This window comes from Camelus bactrianus, chromosome 22 (assembly GCF_048773025.1).
Source record: "Camelus bactrianus isolate YW-2024 breed Bactrian camel chromosome 22, ASM4877302v1, whole genome shotgun sequence".
Classification (NCBI taxonomy): Eukaryota; Metazoa; Chordata; class Mammalia; order Artiodactyla; family Camelidae; genus Camelus; species Camelus bactrianus.
The window spans coordinates 6,780,787-6,807,239 of record NC_133560.1 but is presented as its reverse complement, the minus strand read 5'-3'; the positions used below and the strand labels follow the sequence as shown (position 1 = coordinate 6,807,239).

At 38.0% G+C, this 26,453-nt stretch overlaps 1 protein-coding gene across 5 annotated transcripts; it reads right to left on the bottom strand.

Annotated features, from left to right (window-relative positions):
- Positions 1-262: 262 nt before the first annotated feature.
- CLK4 (CDC like kinase 4) lies at positions 263-20,495 on the bottom strand. 5 transcript variants are annotated; one of them, XM_074350156.1, is made up of 14 exons: positions 20,337-20,480; positions 19,233-19,342; positions 17,153-17,319; positions 12,408-12,630; positions 11,223-11,313; positions 10,760-10,826; positions 7,991-8,107; positions 7,733-7,899; positions 7,432-7,526; positions 7,043-7,172; positions 4,249-4,331; positions 1,656-1,735; positions 847-937; positions 263-767 (listed from the first exon to the last, which is right to left on the bottom strand). In XM_074350156.1, the coding sequence occupies exons 3-14, from the start codon at positions 17,311-17,313 to the stop codon at positions 627-629; spliced, it is 1,446 nt and encodes a 481-aa protein (XP_074206257.1). In that variant the 5' UTR covers positions 17,314-17,319; positions 19,233-19,342; positions 20,337-20,480; the 3' UTR covers positions 263-626. The 5 variants fall into 5 exon arrangements, with proteins under 5 accessions (XP_074206257.1, XP_074206256.1, XP_045365979.1 ...); XM_074350155.1 differs by lacking the exon at positions 19,233-19,342 and having other exon boundaries at positions 17,153-17,313; positions 20,337-20,495; XM_045510023.2 differs by lacking the exons at positions 19,233-19,342; positions 20,337-20,480 and adding an exon at positions 13,719-13,777 and having other exon boundaries at positions 17,153-17,292.
- Between the last annotated feature and the right edge of the window lie 5,958 nt (positions 20,496-26,453).

Genomic DNA, 26,453 nt, shown 5'->3' with positions numbered 1-26,453 from the left:
GTGTTACTAATCTGTCACGATGGACACACTGGATGCCTTTCCCTGAATGCTGCTTATCACCACTGAGATCACCCAATGAAACAGAACACAATACTTGCAACTGAATGAAACTCCAACAGTTAACATTTCCTATGGGTTTTTGCTTTCCAATACCTGCCTACAGAGTTAATAATCCTTATGACCTGTTCAACAATTGCAGAAAAAACTTTTAAAGTGAAGAAAAGTCTGACTTTGAGGTATGTAAAGAATAATCATTAAGGAATGAAGTAGTCAAGATTTTCTTTTACTCAAAAAAAGAAAAAAAAATCACTTCAAAGAGTCAACCTCCATGTATAAAAGACAAGATCAATCACATTTATCACTGGACAGAAAGGATTTTTCCAAAGGTCTTTAAAAATGGTAATTAATCTCAAAAAAGGAAAATTAATTTTAGCTTTTATATTTCATTATCAAGACCATATTCGCTTAACAAGATAATTATGCTATTGATACAAAACATACAGTATTTACACTTAACTGTACAAAATAATTTAATGTTTACAAAAATATCAGAATGTTTAGAGTTGACTGACACAGTCTTAAGTTATCCCTTCTAGAGAAGTATAGTAAGACCACTGATTTCCATTTCATTTCTTTTTTAATAAGTCAAAGAAAGGATGCTGCAGTGCTTCATCCAAGGTAATTCTTTGTACTGGATCGTATTCTAACATTCTTCGAACCAGGTCAAACAGTTTCTCATGTTCTTCATCATGACAAAGCATAAATTCCTGAGGGGAAAAATGATTTTGTTTAAGAAAGACATCAAAAAATAGTTAAAAACAGCTTTTTAAACCTTTTTTTTTTTACCTTTAATGGTTTGCAGCGTCTCCTAACGTATCTACCAGCAGAACTATGTTCATCCCAATCTAGCTGGTTATGATGGAAATACTTGCGCTTTCTACAGGAAAAAGAATTCTGGATTAGTTTAAAAAAAAAATTTCATGTTTACCCTGCCCTCACCAGGAGATGGGGGAAACAGATGGAACCAGGCATCTCTCTCTCTCTCTCTCACAATTAAAACAAATCTCAGCAGCAATTATGTATCAGATATCTTACATGACATCTTCCTTAATCTTGTACCCTCTGAAGTTTTAGTATCCCACCTAAGGTGTTCCCAAACATCACACAGGAAACAATGCAAGCTTCAAAAACAGCGGTTCCTGGATCCATTTAGTGAAATTCTGATTTCACTAAAATTCTGATCTGGAATGGGGCTGGAAATCTTTAAACAACTACCTGGGTGACTCCTGTGAAGTTATGTTTTGAAACCACTTACAGTATCTTGTCCAAAGACATACAGCTGGGTAACAACAGTATGGAATTCAAACTTAGATCAATATGACTCCAAAATTAAACTCTTTTTACTACTCTATGTATTATTTTTACATCAAGTTAGGAAAATATTTATGCTTATGTTACTGTGAGTATAAAAACATCACTCTGTCTACTGGATCACAAAGTAAATACTGTATTACTTTTTAAAAACTTCACTTTGTGGAAAAAAATTCACAATCTGCAGTCCCTGGAAAAAGCAGTGACAACAAAGATGGGTTTCCTGTAGTTTGAATACAGGCCACTGCATGCACCTAACAAGGCTTTAGTCACAAAAGGTATACCTTGTTTTCTGAATCATGTGTGTTGGTATGGGTCCTAATATTCGTTCCATCATTGCCAGGTGCTCTTTGCTATCATGAGTCTAAAAAAGGAGGAGAAAGAAATTTAGCACTTTCCCTTTCCCGGTATGCACAATAAAGGAAAACAGAAGGAAACAGTATTGACATAAAAGGACTAAATATGCCTGGATTAGAAAGCTACACAATTTATATTACACTCTACTTCAAAGATGGAAAAAAACTGAATCAGCTACCTTGTCTGATGCAAATCTAATCAAAGTCTTTCTAGAAAGGATCAGTAAGGTCTGCACAGGGGATGACATAATTTACTCAGTGTAAAAACAGTTTTCCCCTATTTATCTGTTATTTCTTACACTATATAACAGGGGGTTGACTGGAGAAGATTACCAAAAAAACTGTCTCTCATTTAACCTCCATTACCCAATGAATAGCAACCTTGTCACACTCAACTAATCCTAGACAATAAAGATACAGCCCCAATATACTCACAACCCTAGCTAGGTATGTGGGAACGTGACGTTCAGAGGGTAAGATACTAGCTCAAGGTCACATATAGCTCATAAATGAGGAAACTTGAGCTGTGAACCTGAGACAAAACTCATTCTTAAACAGTAATAAAGCTTTGCGAAAGTGGAATAAACTTACAGCTGAAATAGGATGCTCCTAGAGCAGAGGCTGGCAAACTTCCTCCGTAAAAGGCCAGGCAGTAAATATCTTAGGCCTAGGCGGTCACAAATGGTCTCTATCACATATCCTTTTTCATTTTTCAAAGCAGGCATCAGGCAGGATACAGTTTGCCAACCCACGTTCTGGAGAGCAGAGGCTGTGTGCAATGGTTTTTAAATCTGTCAACTTCTGTGCCTAGTATACACTTTCAAAATGTTGTTCTTAATTCATGACAGGAATAAATAATACAAGCTCCACATTTTCAACAAGTTCCTTAGTTGAAGACTATTTTGGAGGGTGGAATTCAAATATAAACCACATCTCAAACCAACAGGAATAATCCACACTTAAAGACTTTGGAATGACTTACAATCATAAAACCATTCGAGGGGCCTATTTTATTTAAGTGTCAGAATGAAGAAAGTTCTGCTCAACTTCTTGACCCTACAGCTTTCTACCACAAAACCAGACAGTACCTCCTAGAAATGACCTGCAGCTTCATTTTAGGTCTCTTAACTTGTATGCAAACTCAAGAGTACTTCTAACAGCTCTCTACAGACTAGACAGAAGTTTGGTGAGGTGCCCCACAGCAGTGAACACACATATTCTGCAACAGTCACCTAAGTGACTGTAACTTCACCATAGCTTCTTCCCCCACCCTGCTTGCCATAACCTCAAGTCGGCCCTGACATTATTAGCCAGGAACTCCTGAACCACCCTCACCTTACCCATCTACAAACTAGAACGACACACCTTGATCACATCACATCCCAACCCTACAGAAAGTTCTTCAAGGGTTACACTGCTTGAAGCTTTCAAGACTGTTAGTCTTCAGACATAAGTAAAATTATGAGGGAAAAAAAGTGGACACCTTAACATTTTCTGCTTATTTTGACAGGTAAGGGCTTTTACTTTAAAAAGCAAGTAACGATTACTGTTTCATTAAAGGGACATTTTAATACCAAAAAAACAGGAAGGCTAACTTCTAAATGAAGGCTAGAATGGCAACCCTAGAATATCATTTTCATTTTAGACCAGTCCACACTTGGAAACCACTGACTCCTAGGGTAACACAAGTAAATACCTTTCTATGGCAAACAAGTCAGCTATGAATCAGTCCTTGCCTACAAACGTTTCGTATTTATGCAAGACACTCTGACGGCACTATTCCTCCCTCCTCAACTCGAGCATCTTTATGCCTCTTGCATTCGTGAATACAATTTCTTCTTCCTGATATGGCATCACACACTCAGGTTTTCTGACAAACTCCTACTCTTTCCTTTAGTATGGCTTAAACTCCCTACTTCTCAGTGACGCTTTCTCTAAGCAAATTTAACTATTCACCTTCTCTGGGTTCCCACCATACTTTCTACGTTGTTCCATTATAGCATATATCACATTGCGCTGTAAGTTTCCCCATGTCTACCCTGTGCACGACTTCCTTGAGGACAGAGATGTTGTCTTTTCATCTTTACATACTAAGTGCTTAGAAATGTGCCTGGGTTGACAAAGATGCTTACTACAACTATTTCTAAATTCTTTTTAAAAAAGGAGCAAGTAACTTGTTCATGGTCGTATCAATAGGCAACATAATCAGGACTGAATTAAAATTGGTCACAGTTAGAACTAATGTAAATTTATGGAGCACCACAATTTAAAAAATGGGTCATATGAAGTCAATATGAACCACATGTTTAAAAACTCCATTCACACGCAGAATGAATAATGACCACTCAGCAGTGTTTCATTCAACTATGACAGTAGAGAAGGATGACTACTTTGCATATAAGTTTTAATCTTAAGTGACACGATGGCAACTTTTCAATATGGAAACCAAAACTTTAACATGCCTTTAACATGTGAAGTTCATTATGAATTAGTAAACAACATTTACTAAATAAATACATACCTGAAAGACTGTGAAACCAAGGTAATACTCAATTAGAATGCAACCTATGCTCCAAACATCACAAGGCTGAGACCAACCTAAAGCTGTTTAAAAACAAAACCAAACATCTCATTATGCAACAATTAAAAACTGCCAACACACTAAACCCTTTCCTGTGTGGGTGCTCTCCTTATACAGCCCTTTTTTAGAGTATATGACAGTAAATTCAGGGTTTACATTTTGTTCTATATCCAACATTATTCAGTCTGCTTTCAGAGTCTTCCATATCCTTATATCAAATTACAGTATTTTAGCCTGGGGGAGGCCGCATTTTATACAAAATAAAAGAGGTGCTAGCAAATATTTCACACTTTCTGCATTCCTTGTGCAGTGGGGAGCACTGTTACACCCCCTTCATGGTCTTTCCATGAAACTTTACATTGTATTAGTGCAAATATAGATCAATAATTATCCTCAGAATGTGATTACTCCTTATCGGTTATCATCAGCTTGATGTCTGAGTTTATTTCTTCCATTAAAAGAAATGTTAGTTTCACATAAATTATGTAAGAATTATACTGGATATTAATAAGCAGTGTCACCTATAAGCAGAATTATATAGCCATTTCAAGTTCAGACAGGGATCTACATACGTACTTTCAGGTTGTCTCTACATGATTATATATACTTTCTCCTTCAGAATCCTCAATAGTAGTATTACTCAGAAAAGAAAAAACACTTAGTCTTTTTAAGCTTAATTAGAAAGGAAAAAAGCAAACCATTCAGGTGTTTCATTCTTTTAAAGATCAAGTATTTAATAAAACAATAATGTGCAAATAAAACCTACTCTAAAAGCCATTTCAATTACTTTCAGTAACATCACTGAATTTAAAGATAAAGGGAGAAACAATATATTCAAGGGACTTGACTCCGACTTAGCTGTTTCTGTCACCTCTCGCAGTACCCGTCAGTTGAGCAAACGGATAATGGAGCACAGTTTCTACTCACAGCACCACACACAAAACCTGCAAATGACACAGCCTGGACCTAAGATGAAGTTTTCTTTTCTAGCCACTCCTCTCTCCCAGCCCAGCTTTCTCCCAGGTGACTGTAACCCTTTGCACCATTCTAAATCATCCCATTTTCTGGTAAGTCAGCTCTCATACTCTTTGGAATTTCACATCATTCACTTTTACCAACTTCTCCCTATTTCTGTTTATTACCAACACCCAAGACAGGAGACCAACTGCCCTCCTCAACTGTAGTGCCTGACCACACCTTCCTCTCCAGCCTAACTCTGCCTTCATCTTCAGGACTAACAGTCCACAAACACACGAGAACCGTTCTCATCTTCTCATCTCTTGTACTCTTTTCATCAAGACCACAAACACCAACTTCAGATTTTTATCAACTATTCCCAGCCTGGCCACACTTTTAACTGTATTATCACTAAGAATCACTGTATTTACCCAATTTAGGAGGAGGCCATTAACTATGCTTAAGATGCACCCCTGTTATATATCAGTAATGAAGAAAAAATGCCAACTGTTTTGTGTTGTCCCCCACCACGTGTTAAAATGTGTGGGAAAAATGTCCTTCCCAAAATTGATAAAACATAGCAAGTTATCTCCTTCTAAGCTCTGCAAATACCTCTCTGTCCACAGTCTCTTCCCACACTCCTCTCTTTCACCTTCGTTGCAGCCTTCAGTCCTCAGTCATGAATACACTTTCTAAACTATTTCAACACAGTAACTCCTCAGACCACACTAAGCAGAAATCCTAGTAACAACAACCTCAAAGACAAATTCTAAACCTGTTCTGTCCTGTCGTGGTAGCCACTAGCCACGTGTAGCTATTTCAATCTAAAATTTAATGCAAAATCTAAAACTCAGTTCCTCAGTCACACTAGCTAAACTTCAAGTGCACAGCAGTCTACAGTGGTTAATGGTCACCATACTGGACAGTGCAAACAGAACATTTCCACCACATGGAGAGCTCTACTGGCCAGCACTGCACCACGACCTTGATTTCCTCACCCCTCTGCTGATCTCCCCGCTCGGTGAGCATCATTAGGTCGCTTTCACACTCCTATCCTGAACTACCAAGTCCTACTGGACAAGCTAAAAAGTGGGAACAGCTGATTCCATAAAAATGTTTTACTATCTAACTTCAGTTGGCCCTCACTTTTGGCCAAGTAATAAGCTTACTGCTTTAACTATCTCCAAGCCCCCAAACCCACCCTTGACGTCCCCAGCTGTCACCAGTCCTGGTCTCACTGTCAGACCCTGAGGCACAAGACGCACTGTCCCCTCCTGAGCTCCCTCTTTAACACCCTGCACTGACTCATCTTCTGCCCCAGCCTTTCTCACGTCAAAGATTATCAGAGAAGCTCTCCCTGACTAGCCCCCCTTCTGCTCTCCTCAACCTCCATCCCCCCGACATCTAGATGTCTGCCAACCAAATTTTATCGTTTTCACCAGCACCATGCTTTTGTGATGAGACGATAATAGGTACTCACATCACTTTAAAATCACCCTGCTGTGATGTACTTGGCCAATAGAGCTTGTTCTTGGTTAAGACTGACTTATTCAAAAATAACCACTACCTGGAGTATCTATACTGATGGTATCACATTTTTCCCCACTCAGGAAGAATATTTATAGCAGAGTCCAGTTTTTATGAAAACAGAAAACATTTTCTGTACACTACTAAGAAAATTACAGCTATCCCTCCACTACCTGCCTCCCAATAAAAGCTGTAGAGAACAAAGATCTCTTTTCCAATTAAACTATCAGGAAGTCTGGTGTCTACTGACCCAAGATGACCTCTGGAGCTCTGTAATGCCGCGTAGACACCAGAGTGCTGTGATGCTCATCGTCGTATGTTGCACTTCCAAAGTCAACAACTTTGATGTCTGTGTTTTTCAGTGTGCGTTCATCGCGTTTCTAGAGAGACACAGTTGAGTAAATATGAAGATCAATAAAGACATGAAATGTTTTGGAGTACTATCCAAAAGGCTCGCATGTTAGTTCCTTTCTGATCCTCAACATAACCCCATAAGAAAGAAAAAAGATTACTACCCTTTTGGGGTTAAACATCAGGATATAAAAATAAGCCTCAGAGGTAAAATTCCTCATCCAAGGATCACTACGCTAAATTAACTCTAAAGGCAATCACCAAAATTAAAACAAGTCTTTAACTTACCATTTTAGAATTATATTTGACTACATAGTCAGACTTCACAAATAAAATATTTTCAGGCTTCAGATCTGTATGGGTTAATTTATTATGATGCAAAACTACAAAAGAACAAAAAGACATTAGTTTCATTTACAAATTCAATCTGTACTGGATGGGAGGGAGGATGAGCAGTGAATGTAGGAATCAAAAGTGGCTTCATCGTTTCTTCTAATATGTGCATTTTTAGTAACAATGTTTTGATATGTCGCTTGTATAATAAAAACTTTAATTCATTGGTGTTTAAAAATTTAACAAGTATACTTACAATTTATTGACTGGCAGATCTGATACGCCATTTGCCTGATGTGGTCAATTTGAAATGGGAGAAAGCTATTTTCTTTAATGAAATCATAGGTACTAAGTCCCAGCAGTTCAAACACAATACAAACATGACCGTGATGATCAAACCATTCTAGCATCTGGACACAGCGGCTGAAAGAGATCAAGATAAAAATGATTCAGTTCACAGAATTCTGATTATTTCACATAACAGGGCGGACCCCAGTTCCAAGTTTATACTTACAAGACACTACTGGGGTCAGTACTATTTAAGTGCTCAAGTACTTGGATTTCTGAACGAGCTGCTTCACGGTAACGACCCACATTTTTTACGATTTTCACCGCTACATGTATGCCATCCCTTAAAAATTAAAATTAAAATGGTTAAGTGTACATGAGGGGGTTGAAGACATGTATCCTCTAAAGCATTATCTTATTAAGTACCAATTATTCCATGTTATTTTCCTAAAATAATCTTCAAAGCATATGGTAACAGATGCATATAACACCTTTTCAAAACATTTTGACAAAATACACTTTATATGGAGTGATGATTCTCTTAATACTTACGAATGTTAATGTTTGTTTCCAGAATTTTAAATTTACCTAGATTTTACAGAATACTTTTTTTTTTTTTTTAAAAAAAGATAGAAATATAAACCTTGAATAGAATATGGTACTGCTGAAAAGCATTCACTCAATCACCAGGCTAGACCTACTGTGCCAGATAGTATATAGGTGTTAGTGATAAAAACAGGCTTGTCCCATGTACCTCACAGTCTAATGGAAAAGACAGACACCTGAACAACTTACAAGGTTAGATGTGCTTGGTACAAGGTAATATGGAATAGAGAGGAGAAAGAGCTCAACCATCAGGGTCAGGGGAGCAGACTCCTTCAGAAGAGGTGATACAAAACTGAGCCCTGAGAAACAGCTATCAGTTTGTTAGACTTGGGACGAAAATGGAACATTCAGGCAAAGGAGACACCATCAATAAATCATGAAGCCAAAAAAAGGTTAAGCACGTTCACTGATGCCAGTAGGTAGAAACAGCTACAATGTAGGGCAGCGTGCTTTAGACTGGGGCATCTGTAACACTTCTTAACAAGTGTAGAGCCGTGAATGATTTTGAGGAAAGGGGTTCCCAGATCTTCAGCTTCCCTACGTCCTCTTTTCTAAACCTGATTTTCTTGAAGATGGGCCAGCATTCAAGCCTTTTTCACTATGGCCTTTTCACTTCATAAAAGAAAAGAAAACCTCATGCATGGGTAATTAGTATGGCAAGGTATGTGCCCTAGGCTGTAAAAAACAAAACAAAACAAAACTTTCAGGCAAAACAAATTTTTCTAGTGGCTGGATAGCAAAACTTTTCCCATCCTACTGCTTTTAACAAGGGCTCCAGTGAAGTTGTAGGCTGACAAATCATTAAAAAATTATTTTGATGATAATTTCCCTATGCTGTAAGCATGTTATGTCGACACTTAAATAACTGCTACAAAACTGCTGTGACAAAACATCTTCTATTTAATTGTATGGCCAAGTTTTCTAAATGCTAATAGCGCGAAAAATGAAAAATGGATAAATGTGTTAGCTAAGGCCACTGCAGTAATCATACTGCAGTATATAAATTTATCAACCAACATGTTAAACACCTTAAACTTACAAACTTACATAATATTAGTCAATTATACATCAATTAAAAAAACTAAAATGGAAACAATGCTAAAACACTAAGATATTTATCTATGGACACATGTACCCGTTTTTTAAAAGCCCCAACCATTCCAGTAAAATATACATTTCTGATTAAATTTTGTTTTAGGTGTAATAAGTACCAAAATTGGTAACAGATTTGTACTTGACCAACTAAATACTATTAATTGGAATATCTCAAATACTAAAGTCTTGTACTATCAAGAAATTTTTAAAAGATATTAATGAGACAACTAGTGAAATGTGAATCAGGACTGAATCAGATTAGCTGGAAAAATTTGAAAATACATGAATGTGTATCTAGAAAATGATAAAATACTGTAAAATGTTAACATTTAGGGATTCTGGGTGAAGAAAACATAGGAATTCTTTGAACTATTACAGTAAATTTCCTAAGTCTGAATATATTTCAAAATATCTCAAAATTTCAATTTATGTTCACATTTTTTTGAAGAGAGGAAAGGGTGATAAAAAAACATTTAGGATAATATTCTTTATGAAAAGTGGAGTAAAGATAAGTTCAAGGTTAAAACATTTCTAAGTATTCAAGAAAAGTTTTATTTATGGATAACAGTAGGTGTTGTATTTAGATTCCCCTAAATATAGTTTTTTTTTTTAAATTAACATTTACAACAAACTGGAAATTACATACTTCTCAACTATTTAGGATGAAAAAAATTTAGATGTTAATTTAGAAATGTGTAGTTTTGACTAAATTGTTTTAAGGGATTCACTTACAATAAAAAGCTTGCAACCACAGAACAGAGGTCCTAGAAGAAAACATTAAAATGAGGCAGAGAGGGTCAAATCACAAAGGGTTTAGTATAACTCATTAAAAAAATCTGGACTTTATTTTGCAGGCTTTAAGTAACGCAATTCTTTATAGTTTAAGAAGCTGACTAACATACAAATATTATCCTTTGGCTATAAAGGTTTTTGAACCAAGAAAATTAGATATGCTTTATTGCCTCTGTAATTCAAAAGCAGAGTAAAGCACTCCAAATCTCTCACAAGAAGCCAGGGGCCTAAGTTCTGGGAAACCCTTCACTTGAACACCCTTCACTTGAACACTCACTTTAATTTCAAAGAACTTCATCTGATAAAAATGTTCAGCATTCTTGACCAAAATCCACATTCATGGTAAATAAATCATACGAAGTTCAAAAAATTTTGAATACTTACACCTCTTCTCAGGAAAACACATACCTACCACTAAAGTACCATTTCATCTAAATTATGGATCCTTCCCCACCAAAAATATCAGAATGTTGAAAACAAACAAACAAACAAAAAAACTTACATGCCATGATCAATGCACTCTACAACTTTGCCAAAGGCCCCTTCACCCAAAGTGTCCACGATTTCATCTAAAGTGAGGGGGGAGAAAGAAGTGTAAGTAACGGTACAAACTATCAGTTACTCAAACAATGAATGCTTAAGTGTGGAATATTTTCAAATGATCTCTATCAAAGCATAACTAAGGTTTCAGCACTCAAATTATCTTATTTTCAGCTGCTACCAAAAACAATTAGATAGAGCTATCTTTCTTGCTCTAATCTCAAATTCCACTGATTATTTTGGAACTTTAGAGTAGAAATATTTAAACTGTATAGAAAAGAAGAAATACAAAAGAACAACAAACAAACCCACAAAAAACAAAACAAAAAAGCAATGAAGAGTTCTTTAGCCCCCCGCTGACAAACTATTCTTAAAAAGATTATTCTGTCTGCAAAGTTTAAAAAGTGTTGAAAAATATTCTATACATCTTGCTCTTAGAACGTCTCCACTTTGACAGATCAGGTGACCCTCCTCATCATCCTCTATACTCCTGGATCTTTTCCTTCGGTGGCTCTTCTGGAACGGCAAGTGGGCAGCACCAAGATCGTCCAGCCAATCAATATATCAGAGTGAATTCAGGGCAGAATACGCAATTCATTCAGCGGGGAGATATTCAGGCATTCAGATAAGCACCAGGCCACGAACAGTTGGCAGGAGCAATTTCAAATTCAGTCCCCAGAAATTCACAGGGCACAGTTTATGTTACAGAAGAAAAACATGGCAAGGAACAGATTTTCAGATAAGATACTTAAAGTGGCAATAGAAAAAAAACAACACAATTGTCTCTTTAAAATACTGATTTAAGTGAAGTCTGAAATTTAAGGAACGCAATGTTATGATCTATCAATCTCGTTATAAAACAGCATATGCTGTGAGTTGGGATGTCTACTTTGTCAGGAAAATGTTTTAAAATGTCAAGATTAGTTCAAATCGTTTATTTAGCAATATTTTAAAACATACATGATTAAAAGGGGAAAATAAAAGCTAGTTAATTTCAATGTTCAATCTAATCAAAACTAGTTCTACTGAAGAAAACTTGGGGAGGAAAACAGTAATTCATAGTTTATTAATCAAACAGGTGATATGATGCATGCGTGTAAAAAAAAGGGCAGGCTTTTTGGACAACACATTTCCCACTCAGCACCCATTTTCAGAATCCCAATGGAACCAGCTGCAGAAAATGATGCACTGCACTGTGGCACTGTGCTATACACAGGGTACGGATCCACCAGTGCAACTTTCTATGTTTGTTTCCAAGTATTAGGAAACATCTTTCTTTTAAAGTAAAAAAAGTCTAAAATGAAAGAAAAGACGGGTGCTTCATCTTTTCATAAGATTACATTATAAAACATTAAAATATTTTTAATATTGAAATCAAGGAATTCATAATCTGCTCTGCAGAAAATGAGTAAATATGGGCAAATGAGGGCTAGCTAATAAACACAGATTAGTTATAAGAATTTGGAAGTTTCCTTTAAGGACTCAAGTAATATAAACACAACTATATTCAAATAGTATTATATATATAAACTTTTCCAAACTTATCAGCTCAGTAAGTGCTTTTTCACACAAATACGTAACCACCCAAAATAAAAACCAATCAATCATACCGAACGTGACTGATGACTTGAACAGTGCCTATTACGCTTCCTTTTAGGACTGCTTCTCCTGCTTCGGACTGAAGACTTACTGCAATGGATTCGATAACTGCTTTCAATGTCTCTGTGATAATGTCTAGGAACGTATCTTTCGCAGTAGTCATTTCTGTATTCATCAATGTATCTCCGGTCCCGAAAATCTCTCTCATTCAAGGACCTTGCTTCTAAGTAATGACTGCAAACACATTAAAGGATTTAAAATTATTCTCTTCATTCTAGAATGATGTGGTTAAAACAAAACATTCTCTCAAGAATTCCTGGTTTAAACAGCTAACTCAATAAAAGAAAAAAAGACAAATTGATGAATTAGAATTTATACTTAAATCACAAAACTTAAGAAATAATTTTACTTTAACCAATAAGCAAATGGGTTCTTATATCTCTATTATATATGCTGCTATCAAGGAACAAAGCTTGAGCCGTATCATTCAATTATACTGTGTTTACTTGATTAAATGTCCCTTTACCTTCTGGAGAAAGTTAAGACCAAAAATTCACAAAACTGCTCTTCTGAAATTCATCAGTCTTTTGATATATGCACCTGTAGCTAAGCTTTCTTTTCTCAGAGCCACACACAATCTGAGGCAGGCAAAACAGAATTCCTTTCTCTCTTAATGTTAAGTGAATTTTAGATATCCCTGGCACACAGAGAATTATTTTATGAAAGGTGTATCAGAGCTAAAAGGAATCTTAAATATATCTCAGCCCTTTCATTTTAGATGAGTAAATTGAGATCCCTAGAAGGAAAATGGTTTGCCGTGGTGGGAGAGCGCATTCTAACTCCTCTGTGCCACTTTTATGACACATCCTACCTGTCCCATCTCCCCATCTCTTTGTGTTTCTAGCTTCCTGTACTCCTCTTTGAGAATAGACAACACAGCTTTTGACGGTTGCTTCATGTGCCAAAGACATCTAAAACATACCCCCCTCAAATGAGAAAAGGATCTTGTAATGGCTTGTCTAGGATTACCCACCCTTTGCATTTCGGATTTCCTGTCATTCCTGCTTGTGAAATACGCAAGAATTCAGGGAAAATAGCATCAACTGGTGCCATGTGCTTAACTTCTGAATCTACGGACCCCTTTCAAAATCTGATGAAAGAAATGGGCCCTCTCCCCTAAGAAATGCACAAATACATAACGAAAACAAGGGATTTCAGAGGTCATGGACCTCAGGAAGTCAATGGATCCCAGTTTAGCTTTGATCTGATGGAAAGAAAAAGACATAGATTCAATTTGCCCAGTTTCCCGTCCCCCTCTCTACCTGGGATGAGTGTCCTCTTCGACAGAGTGCGAAGCTTCAAGAGGGATGCACATGGAGCACTGAGGGAGAGAGGGGACACCTGCCCAGTCAGACACATCAGCTAAAATAATCCTGACAAGCAATGGAGTGACAGATGTTGACTAGATAGCCCTCACCAACCTTCCTTTTCCCCAGAATATGCTGTTGTTCTTTTTCCCAGGGGGCTGGTTTAGGCAGAAATAAAGGAGAAACATTTCTAAGATTGCTACTCAACAGAACTGGCATCAAATCCAGGCTGGGGAGATGCAGAAACCCCCTTTTCCCAGTGTCAGCCTTACATTCTAGCAATTGGAGAAACAGCTCAGGATATCAGGGTAAGACCTGGGTCTCGGTCAGGGATCTCATCAGCTGCTTGGAACGATAAGGGAGAGGTCCACAATACATCAAGCTAGAAATTACCATACTTTTAAGGGCATCCTATTTCATTCTATAAGGCATCCTTCTGATAAAAGTCCAAAATCTACCAGGAAAAACTAACCCTAATGATCTTTAGCTGGAATAGTACGTGAAATTAGATCTGCTGATAATTCATAAACAATCTATAGAACGAATATGGGGTGAAGTAATGCCATGAGGATAAACTAAAAAGATGAGGACCTCTTCAATCTACAACCAAGGCTCAGAGATTATACAAACGAAGTCTACAGAACTGTAAAGGCTATATGGACAGAGTGAGCAGGGTGAACAAATTGACTTAATTTCTACAAATATTCACTGACTGTCCAGTGAAGATTTCACTGTAGTCATTCAAAATAGCCAAGACTAATGAGGTTATGAGCATTCGTTTTAATTTCCACACAGGTCCTGTGGAAGATAAAAAATACATATAAGGCAAAATCCCTGCCAACAAATAATGAACATAAACACAAAACAAAACTCAACAATGCACAAAATGCCAAAAGGTTGTGTATGAGTGCTTAGGGTAACAGAGGGAGAAAAACTCAGAATGCTTAAAATAGTTAGGGAAGATTTCATGAAAAAGAAGAGTTGCATCTCAAAGGGAGGTCAAGATTTGGACAAAGTGGAAAGCAGAAGAAATGCCAGGGGATAAACATGGCACATTACCTTCTTCCTCATTTACAGAGCACTTTCAGCCACAAGGGCTTAGAGATGGGCTTGTCTACACATTACGAGGGAACAGTGAGTAGACAATTTCAGCAAGAACAACTTTCACATAGGGGAACAGAAACAAATAAGGGGCGGAACAGTCATCCAAAATCTTGTATGCCAGACTAAAGAGCTTAAAATAGTGTTTCTCAAAGGGTGGTCTGTTTATCAACAGTATCAGACTCACTGAATGATCTGGTAACATGCATTTCAAGCATACCTCCAAGGTGATTCTATTCACACTAAAGTTTGAGAATCACTGGTTTAAGGCTTGATACTTTGTGTTACAGGAAGATGTGTCAGGATATAAAAACAGCATTCATAGCCACATCAGTCTTCCTGTGCAGAAGTAATTAAGCCTGTAGGAAGGGAGCAACTCATGGACTACTTACTACCGGAAGACAAATCACAAAAGACACTGCAATATATATATGAAAAAAGGTTAAGATAACTCATATACAGTAAAAGTGCTTATAAATTAGTTTAAAAAAATATTTAATAGAAAAAATGGGCTAAGAATACAAAAATAATGTTCAAGTGGTCAATATATATACAACAAGTTCAGTAAAAATTTTAAAATTCAAATTAAAACAAAACACTATTCTTGGCATTTCAAAATAACCAAGACTTGTGAGAGCATGAAGGCGTATGCCGTAGGAGTATAACTTGGTACAAACTTTCTAGAAAAATATGTGAATATGTAGCAAGAGCTTTGTAAGAGTTCACACCCTTTAACTTGAAACTGCCCCTCCTCAGAATCTATTTTCAGGAAATAATCAGAGGCAAAGATTTATAAACAAAGATATTTTCAGAAGAAAATAATCAGAAATAATTTTACATCCAAATAATGGAGGACTAGCATCCTTTCAAGACTACCTTCCTTATATGTGTCTGTATTTTTCATTTCTTTCAGTAATTTTATAAAAAAACACTCTTGTAAAGTTTTGAATCTTGAAAGACTATTTATTAGACTGCTTCATATTATGGAGAGCAATTATCCCCAGACATCTCTGGTGCCAATGTCAAAAAAGAAACTGTTGGTCTAGTGGTTGTTGGACTGACTCAGTATTGCTTATGTAGTTAATCATGAACATGAATGAACTGTTCATCACTCATATCACTTCCTTTCTACATACACAATGCATAAGCCCATGAGTGATTATAACTATGATGTTAAGGCTTACAGTATTTTGCATTTATTTTAATATAGGGTACAGATATTTTTCTATAGTACATTAATTAGCTCAGGTCACTGAAAGCCTGGCATAGATTCTTCCTCTTCCCTCCACATGACAGTGTGTGATGAAGAATGAGTAGTCTGCACTGATTGCCAACAAGCTCACTGTTCTGCAGAACAAGTCTGTTTTATCATGGAGAAGGAAAAAAACTACATACTGTTTTTTAAAGTAACCCCAGCTGGCTAATTTAGAAAGCAATCTGGCAAACAGTCCCAATGGAACATCTGCACAAAACAAGGAGAAAACATAAAACCAACAAAACAAATGAGAAAGGGAAATTAATGGAGGACAGAATGAAAGAAACTCTACTCACCTAGCCTTTGTTTAATCATTTAGGAACCTTAGAATTCCTTCAATTCTATATAAATGTTATTACCTCAAGATTTTACACTGGTAAGCATACAACAGAACAGGACATATGCTACTGGAAATTTTTATTGAGGCCCCTTCCTACATTACTGGCTACTGCCTACACAAAGGAATGGTTCTTATAATAGCCAAGCTTCTAAAAATCCCAAACATATCCTCTGGCCTTGCCTACAAATATGACCTGTAGAACACAGTATGAGCAACTAATCCCCAACACACTTAAAACAGTCTCATAGAGCACATGCTCTTTGTCTCATCTGTATGAATTCTCCTGGGCCCTCATTACCTCTCACTTGTGGAACCCTAAAAAAGTGCCCCAATGTACACATCTCCCTCCTAAATACAAGTTAAAGGCACCAACTCGGTGTCCTATTACCACTTGACTTTGCCCGTGTCTCATGTCCTCTAACTACATCACTGGCAGCTGAGACTCAATCAACTGTCTCCTGAGGCTCCCAGACAGTTACACGGGGTAGGAATGCTGCTGTCTGCTGCTGTCATCACAGCTGTAACCTTAGCATTTAAAGTGCCCAGCATATAAAAGGCACTCAGTAAATATTTTCTGAATGAATATTTGTTGGCTGATTTATAGAACAATTTGACAGATGAAAGCTATATAAGCTAATGACAAATCATTAAAACGATTAGCGTTAAAATGCTACTAGTTCAAGAGTAATTTACCAATCAGATTCTTTAAACTGGTGATGTGGTTTACAATGTCTGTTCTCTTGTGTACTACTGTGGGATCTCCTCTTTCGTTTGTGACTTCCACTGTAGCTTTCATGTCCCCAGCTTTCTCTGCTGTCCCAATCAGGGCAGTGAGTTCTTTTTGAATGCCGCATCTGTTAATGGAAATGAAAAGGAAGTTGTGGAAGTTACAGATGATTATGTTTAGTAAATAACATTTTTATATTAATTATAACACCCAGCACATGAGGTTAAAGAGGTTCTAAAATGTGAAAGCTTGGTCACACATTTTAAATCAACTACATTTCATTAAAATAATAATAATAAATTTAAAAATTCAAAAAATAAAAGCAGCTCGGTGCTTGTCTTCAACTAACATTTGTTAACTACCATTTAAAAAAAAAAAAAGCAAGGGTTTAGGCCTAGAGCCTTCAGTAGACAATATCTAGCTAGAAATTAATAACTTTTTTGTTTTTAAATTACCTTTATCATTACCTTCTTTCTATAATAAATTATTACTGACCTCCTAATTACTGATAGCATCAAATTATTAAGTTATTGATGATGACTTTGTGAGCTAATTTACCACACACAACAAGTGTCATGCAGCCTGGGCAAAATACTGTAATACAAATAACTGAAGTCAGAGGAACACTTAGGGATACTGAATATAGGAGATGACTTTGCTTTAAAGGTAAAGAGCCATTAATGAAGCTTCTTTTTCTCAGACAAGAGTTCCTTTCTCTAAATCTTAGAATGACTCAAAGCTCTGAATACAGAAAGCAGAAAACAAAAAACAGGGTGTGACCAGAACACAGTATTCAATAATCAGAAGAGCAATAAAAAGATTATTTTATGAACTCAATTTCTTTTATCCAACAAGTTTATTTCTAGATCATCCTGCAGCCATTCTTAAAATTAAACACACTCGTTGTATATCTGGAGTGACAGAAGAAATAAACCTATAAGGATGAACATGGTCACAGTGAAATCAGATAACTGACAATTCCCTAACCCCAACTACAGCCCCACAGGCTCCTTTCAGGACCAGGATCTGTGTTCCAACAATGTGATCCCTATCTGCCTCTCCCCAACTCTTTCACAAAGTAGTTCTTAATAGTAATGTCCAAACTCTGCTGAACAGGGTGAGTTTCTTAACTCAGCAAGGAGTTAAAAAAAGGTAAATTGGAGCAAAACCAGCTTAACCTCTTTCAGTTTGCCCAAATGACTCAGTAACAAGCAAACAAGTTCAAGTAAAAAATTTAAATGATTTCAAATGGATTGGGGGAAACACAAAACAAACAAAAAACTTCAAAATGAGGCATCTCCTAGGAGGTATTCCCTAAGAAAATGTATGTATCATGCCATCAGAGCCTGAAGCCACCAAACATTCAGATATTTTAAACTCACTTCTCTTGCTGATTCTAATTCTATGCCCATCAATCATACATCTGATAATGTAGCATCTCTTTTAGCTCGCTTTAAAATAGGAAGAGGAGGCCTTGGTGAGGTCAAACAAAAAGTCCTCAAACCCTAGTTACGGAAATTGGTATCTGTGCACCGGAAATTGAGAAGTGAGTATTCTGACACAGTCAGAGTTTGACACAGTCAGAATTTGACACAGTCCCTTGAATATCGGAAACTGAAATAAATGATACTACAAATTAATCTGAGCCAAAAGCCATCAGAAAAGCCATAAAAAATGTATTTCTAGTGGAATTCTTCTGACCTTCCAATTACCCAAGTTGTATTTTAACCAAATAAGAACTCTTTTAATTTTAATTGCTTAGTTAAGCATTCTTAAATCATAGCAAGCAAAGTCACATCTGATGACTGAGGGTTATTATTATGACCATTATAATGCAGTGTTTGCAAAGCATGTGTCTCCTTCAGTTTTGTTTTTTTCCTTCTACTGGCGGTCTGCCATAATTAGCTCACCTGTAACAAGGCAGAATTCTTAAATAACCAAAATTGTCAATATGCAAATACTAAAATAAGAATAAGCATCTTGGGAGAGCCAAAGACTTTTATCTCTTTAGCCAAGTTCACTACTTCAAATTTAATTCAGCTGTTACGAAGTGTCGTGTCGCACTCCCCACTTCCCTCGGGGCTAACTAATACTTGCTCAGTCTTCTCAAGAGGCCAAGACAAGAATCCCAGACCCAGGTTACAAAGATAAGGTTCCTCCGCATACACAAAAAAGAAAAATTAAAATTACTACGCTACCTCTAATTAATAAAGACTCCTACATGTTAGAATCAAGAGACATCTTTTAATAAAAACATCACACACAACAAATCTGAATGTATCAGTCTCAGAAATCTGATTCTCTACTGCCCTTTAACACACTATAATACCCGACAGTTTTAATGCCATGTATATGGCTTTAAAATAGCTATATGAGTTAAAGTTATCATTAGACGGCTCCAGGAGGACTGCATTTAAAAGATAACAAGAAGCCTGTGGGTGTATGTACGGAGCACGAACATACAAAGACAGCTACAAAGCAAGACCAGGTGGTTGACCCGGTCAGCCTCCTGTGCTGTTTCCTAAGGATGGGGAAGCATACCGCGGTTACTTAACTAATCAAGGACAGCGCAGTGCACAAGTATCAGAAACGCAGATCTGCTGCAATAATGTTTTGCTCCACCTTAGGGAAAAAACCGGTTCGCACAAAGAATTCTCCCACGAGCCCGAGCTAAATTCCACCACCTGGACTCGCAGCTCCTCGGACGCCCGGCCCCCACCCCCCGCCTGCCCGCCCAGGGCACCCGGCCAGGGCCTCTGGCGCATCCACAGAGCCAGATGTCTGACTCTGGAAAACCCCCAAATGCCACAAACGGCCAAGACCAGGCCCCCAGGGGAGGGCTCGATCCACGAAAACAAACCACCGGCGGCTCCCGCGTCAGGCGCTCGCTCCGGCCTCCGCAGCCGGGATGGGAGCGGCCGGGGCCCACAGAGCAGGGTCGGCGGCAGAGCCGAGGCCTTCCTGCCCCAGCGCTTTAAATCTACCTCAACACTTGGGCAACTTCAGGTTGTAAAGGCCACAAGCAGAGCTGTGCCCAGAAGGAACCCCACTCGCCGAGGCCCCGGACCCGGCCGTTTTTCCGACACCTGACTTTGACATTTACAAGACTGGGAAACCGCGCAGCCCTGCGCACCCCACCCGAAACCTTACCTCCGCGAAAGGAAAAGGCCTTTTGGCCGAGAAATGTCGCCAAACCGCCGTCTTCTCGCTCCAGCCGCTGCGACAAACACCCTACAAAATGGCGGCAGCGCCGTCTCCCTACAACCCCCTCGACGGCCTCTAGCTCCGCCTACACCGCGCGAACGCGCCTGCGTGACAGAGCCTCGCGCGCTCCCGCCGCTCCCTGGGGGGCGGGGCTCCGTGTGACGTCGGGGGCGGGCCCGGCCCTCCACAACGCGGCTGCGCGGCGCCAGCGGGCCCCTCCCTGGGATCTGCTGTGACCCAGGCGTCCGCAGCAGAAGCCGGGTGAAACCGGAGGCAAACGCCTGTGCTCTGCCCTAAGGCTGTGAGGCTTGTCTGCTCCTCCGCGAAGGGTTATTCTGAGTGCAGCACCTTTCGGCCGGGCCAGCCGTGCCCTCCCTCTCGTGTTTCCTGTTCTCCCGCCATACCCGAGGACCTAACTCCGGACACAGCCACCACACAAGAGATGACCAGCCCCCAAACCCACTCTGCCCAGCCCGGGCTGGCTCGAGGGGCGGTTCAGTGAACGAGACAGTGTAGTCCAGCCCGCTTGGGACTTCCTGTCTGAAAGTGGATTCGGATAAAGAGAATGTCTCAGGAAACAAGCCCAGGCTTGCTTATCTTTTTAAGGCCAGTACTCCTAATCACAACAACAAAAAAAGGAAGTTTCATTTGAGACTCCTTACAGGGTTTTTCCTGTTGTGGTCCCTGCCTCCTGGGCAGATTTGGTAACTGGAAGTTTCCCTAACGAAGTTTTCTGCAATATTTGTCCCTGAAGATCAGTTTTATATAACCAAGGCACAGTAATGTCTGAGACTCAGTGAGCCCCGTTAAGGAGCTTGCTTACCTCAAATAAAGTATTTTGCAGTTCTGAGAATCCCCAAACTGTTCCCGGTTGTGAGCATGTACAGTGAGAAGAAAGAAGGCCAAAATCAGCCCTGGGGAACACTTTTAAGACACAGAGGAAAAGGGCCTGAGAAGGAATGGTCAGAAAGGAGAGGAGAACCAAGATTCTGGTATCAGAGCAAGGGAGAGAAGGGCTTAAATGAGGGAAAGGCTGACAGTGCTGAAAGCTGGGAAGGAGTCAGGGAGGGTCGATGCTGAAAAGCATCAAGGCGGTTTTGTGTTCTGACAAAGATTCAGTGTATGAAAGAGAAAGTCGGAAATCCAATCTGGGAGGGCAGGCTTGGGCTGTTGTGAGCATAAACCCACCAGCACGTGGGAGGCCTGAATTCTTGTACCTTGTTAGGTGAAAGGAGGGCACTGTGATTTCATGATCTGACATTGTAGAAACTTGTGCCACCTACACTGGATGGTTTGAATTGTCACAGAGATTGCACCCACTTAAAGAAGTGAAGTTGAAAAGATAATTGGAAAATTGGAAGTGAAAACTCTTTATGCTGTAGGATGAAAGAGACAATATTATTCTCCTCACCTGGAATAGCCACCATTTCTGCATCTACAATTTCAAATTACCCATCCTTTGAAGTCCATCTCTAAGGTGCTGTCTCTCATTACACCAGTTCCCACCCATCTCTCTGCTCATGACTACTCCAGTTAGAGATGAGGCCTTCAATCAGTTGGCCAAGGCACGCTGGTGTGCCTGGAGCTGGTAAGATATCCTGACCAATTGTGCCCGTGGAGTGAAATGTATTGGTTCTACAATTGATTATACGTGCTGTTTCAGGGACATCTATCACTGAGTGAACTGGGCCATCCTGCAAAGTAAAGTTGGGCTCAGCTTTAAATTAACCTGGCACCAAGAAAATCCTCCATCCACCCTCGCTTTTTTTTTCTGGAGTATGAAGGTATTTTGTCTTACGAGGATGTAAGAGAATGTGGTCAGGACAGTGCACAGTTCTGCTCAAACAGCAACATAAAGTTAAAAGACAGCCAAGTGAAAAGGCCACCTACAGAGGGGTTTATAGACACCAGCAAAGAACATTACCCAGTAGTGGAGGGGTCTGTTTTGTAGTCACTGCTCCCTTGTTTTAGTGTCATTTTGAGTATTTTAAGTGTGCCCACAAAACGTGTAATATTTGAAAGTGTGTGGCGATCAGAAGGAGGTTGAGAATGTCCTATGACTAGAGTTTCTCTATTACTTTTAGGGTGCTCTCTGTGCTACGTGCTTTGGCTGGAAGGACCTGACTTATGTTACCTTTGGTATCTCAAAGCCTAGAGCCCAGTGCACATTTGTAGGCTGTTTGGGTAAGCTGCTTTTGGCCCTTTTGCTCAGTTTGTTTCAGTTGGATTAAATCAAAGATAGAAATTTACTCCCAGAATCCCTGGGCCAGTTGGCTTAATAATCTTACATGGCACCTCAACCCTTTCCATTAAGTCAGTTACCTGGAAAATGAACACTTTGGGTCAGAGGACTTAATGAAAAAGTCTGTGTGAATTTCTGAGAATCTACTACCAACAACAGAAAAACTGTCCAATCTGGTATCTTCATCTCAACACAAAAACAAGTACGTCTAAGAAAACCTTAGGCTAAACTAAGTATAAAGAAAATCTTACCCTTGAAGAGCAACCAGAGGAATATTCTTATCATATATTCTAGCTATGCTTTTCTACACGTTTAATTTCAGACATAGAAAACAGTCATCTCCGAAAGCAGAGTTCTCGAGTAAAAATCTAAATGTTGTGTAAGTTAAATTAAACAAAAGCTTATCATCTATGCAGAGGGTACTTTACAAAGGTACAAATCTTTACAGAATTAAACCTCTGTTTTAAGTTACTATCACTGATAATTACCAATCTGTATTCAATTAGATTTTTGTGTGTTATTAGCTATCAATTAAATACTCGATATGTGCTAACCTCTTCATATACATGATCTCATTTAATAATCTAATCAACCCTGTAAAGTGATCATTGGTTAATTGCTTGATGCCACAGTTATCAAGTACCAGACCAAGATTCAATCTCAGGTCTTGCTCCAAAGATCTTGTGTTTTAACCCATTCTACTGACTGCTTCAACTCATACAGCAAAGTACATAGCAACTTACTTCATGTAGTCATTAGGGGAAACAGGCTGAGTCCATCATTCAGCAAGACCGAAGGAGTTTTGTCTTAAAAAAAAAACTTTAAAAGGTGATATATCATCGAAGTCTCCTTATGATGAAACAGTGGGTCAGTTTATGTCCAGCACATCAAGGTCATCAGAGGTCCCAAGGTGCCTTCTTCACTGTTCAACAGCAAGTCATAAAGGGTCCCATGTAACCTAAGATGGATAACATCTCGGGTTTCTCCAGTACATCCTGACACTGACTATGAGGCGATTCACACAGCACATTTTTGAGCAGGATCCAGTCCCATCCAACAGTGCCAGAAGCATTTCCTGGTACACAGTGAACTCTGCAGTGTGCATATGAGGTGGAGACTGGAGGGGTGCCAGGAGTGATTTAATTCAGAGGTTCTGTAGGGAACAGGACAGGCTGATCTTCCCAATCTCCTTGTCAATTTCCACTACCTCCAATGAAAGGGCTTCAGAGCCACGTTAGCAAATTAATTTCTCAACACCCACTACCAGTAGTTTCAACTATCAACCATCCAGTAGAACCACTGAAGGGAAAATATATTTACCTAAATCCTACATTCCTTATGCAGATTGTAGAACCCTACATAAACATATGAAAACATGTAATATATATTTGTCTCTGAATTTTCTGAGGGTTACCATTTACTTTAATGTATAAATACCAAGTTCCTATTTTATGTAATTACAGGAAGTAAAGTATCTTGCAGAGTATTCTAATGGGTTATTTAGAGAAGTATTTTTAATTTGAAAATGCTTATAGATTTTCTAAATTTTCTTTTTCTGTTAATTTCTAACATTTCCTTTGTGGTCAGAGAATATACTTTGTATGATTCAATCCTTTTAAATTTACTGAGGCTAGTTTAATGGCCTCGCATAAATTAGATATATAATTAGATAGAGAACTGATAGATTATGGTCTATCATAGATAATGTTCCATATACACATGAAGAACATGTATATTCTGTTGTTGGGTAGAATCTTCTATAAATGCCAATGAAGTCAAAGAGATTGACAGTGCTGTTCAAGTCTTCTGTACCCTTGCTGATTGATGCCTAGTTTCATCAGTTATTCAGAGTGGAATGCTGAAGTCTCCCTTCAGCTCAGTTTTCACCTCGTGTATTTTAGGGTTCTGTTGTTACGTGTATTATCTTTGTAATTGTTTTCTTTTTCTGATAAATTATCCCTTTTAATATTTTTATATGTTCCTCTTCGTCTATACTATGCTTAATGTCTGTTTTCTTTGTTATAGTATGGCCATTATAGCTCTTTTAGTTACTGCTATTCTGTACCTTTATGCCATCCTTTCTTTTTTTTTTTCTTTTCTTTCTTTCTTTCTTTAATTGAAGTACAGTCAATTACAATGTGCTAACTTCTGGTGCATAGCACAATGTCCTAGTCTTGCACATACATACATATATTTGTTTTCATATTTTTTCCATTAAAGATTTCTTTTTGCTATCTTTTTAATTTCAACCTATTTGTGTCTTTGAATTTACTGTGTCTCTTGTAGTGCATCTCTGTAGACAGTTAGATTCTGTTTTTTTTTGAAATCCAGTCTGACAATTGTTGTCTTTTTATTGGAGTGTTTATTAATCCATTTACATATTGATATAGTTGGATTTACGTCTGCCATTTTGCTATTTGTTTTATATATAGCGCCTATCTTTTTTGTAACTTTGTCCTCTTTTACTGCCTTCTTTTTTGGTAAATAGATGTTTTCAAGTGTACCATTTTACTTCCTTTGTTGATTGAAAAACCTATATATTTGGAATCATTTTTAGTGGTTGCTCTGGGAAATACAATACTTGTTTTAACTTAAACAATTTCAGGTTAATACGAACTTAACTTCAATATTCTACAGAAACTGCTCAAATATAGTTCTCTTCCTACTCCCTCCTTTGTGCTATTGTCATACAAATTACATCTTTACACATTATGAGCCCAGCGGTAAATTTTACAATTACTGTTTTACGCAGTATCTTTTAAATTATTTAAGAGAAGAAAAGAGTATGCATCGTATCAATAGAATTCAGAAAACACAAACCACACGGTCATTTTAGTAGACACAGGCATTTAACAAAATTCACTAAAATAAAAAACTCAACAAACTATAATTAGAAGGAAATATCCTCTGCTTGAAAAAGAGCATCAATGAAAACCCATGGTTAACATCATACTTAACGGTGAATGACCAGATCCTTTTCCCCTAAGATCAGGAACAAGACGAGGATGTCAGTGCTCATCATTGCTCTTTAACAGTGTACTGAATGTTCTAGTCAGGGCAGCTTAGGCAGGGAAAATGATATAAAAGTTATCTGTATTGAAAAAGAAGTACAACTACCTCCATTCACAGATGACATAAAACTATACAGAGAAAATTCCAAGGAATCCTCTAAAACATTATTAAAACTAATGAATGGGTCTAGCAAGGTCATAGGCTACAAGATAAATATATAAAAACAAATTGTATTTCTGCACACTTTAAATGAATAATCTAAAAACAAAAATAAGAAAATTCAATTTATGATAACATCAAAAGGGATAAAATACTTAGGTATAAATTTGACAAAAGAAGTGGAAGAGTTATATACTGAAAACTACAAAACATCATTGAAGGAAATTAACAAAGTTCTAAATAAACGGAAAAATATCCCCTGTTCATCAGAAGTAGCATTGAAAATTCTGAAACCCACGAGTCCATACTCAACTGATGTTTGACAAGAACATCAAGACTTCAAAAGGAAGAGAGTAATTTTTTTCAGTAAGTGATGCTGGAGCAACTAGGTTGCCAAATGTGAAACAATGAACTTGGACCCCAACCTCATTACCCTATACAAGCTTAACACAAAATGGGTCAAAGACATAAATGCTGAAGCTACATCTATAAGACTCTTAAAACATAAAGGGTATATATCTTCATGATCTGGGATTTGGCAATATATTCTTAGATATGACATCAGAAGCACAAGCAATAAAAGAAAATAAATTGAATTTGATCAAAATTAAAAGCATTTGTGCTTCAAAGAACACTACTGAGAAAGTGAA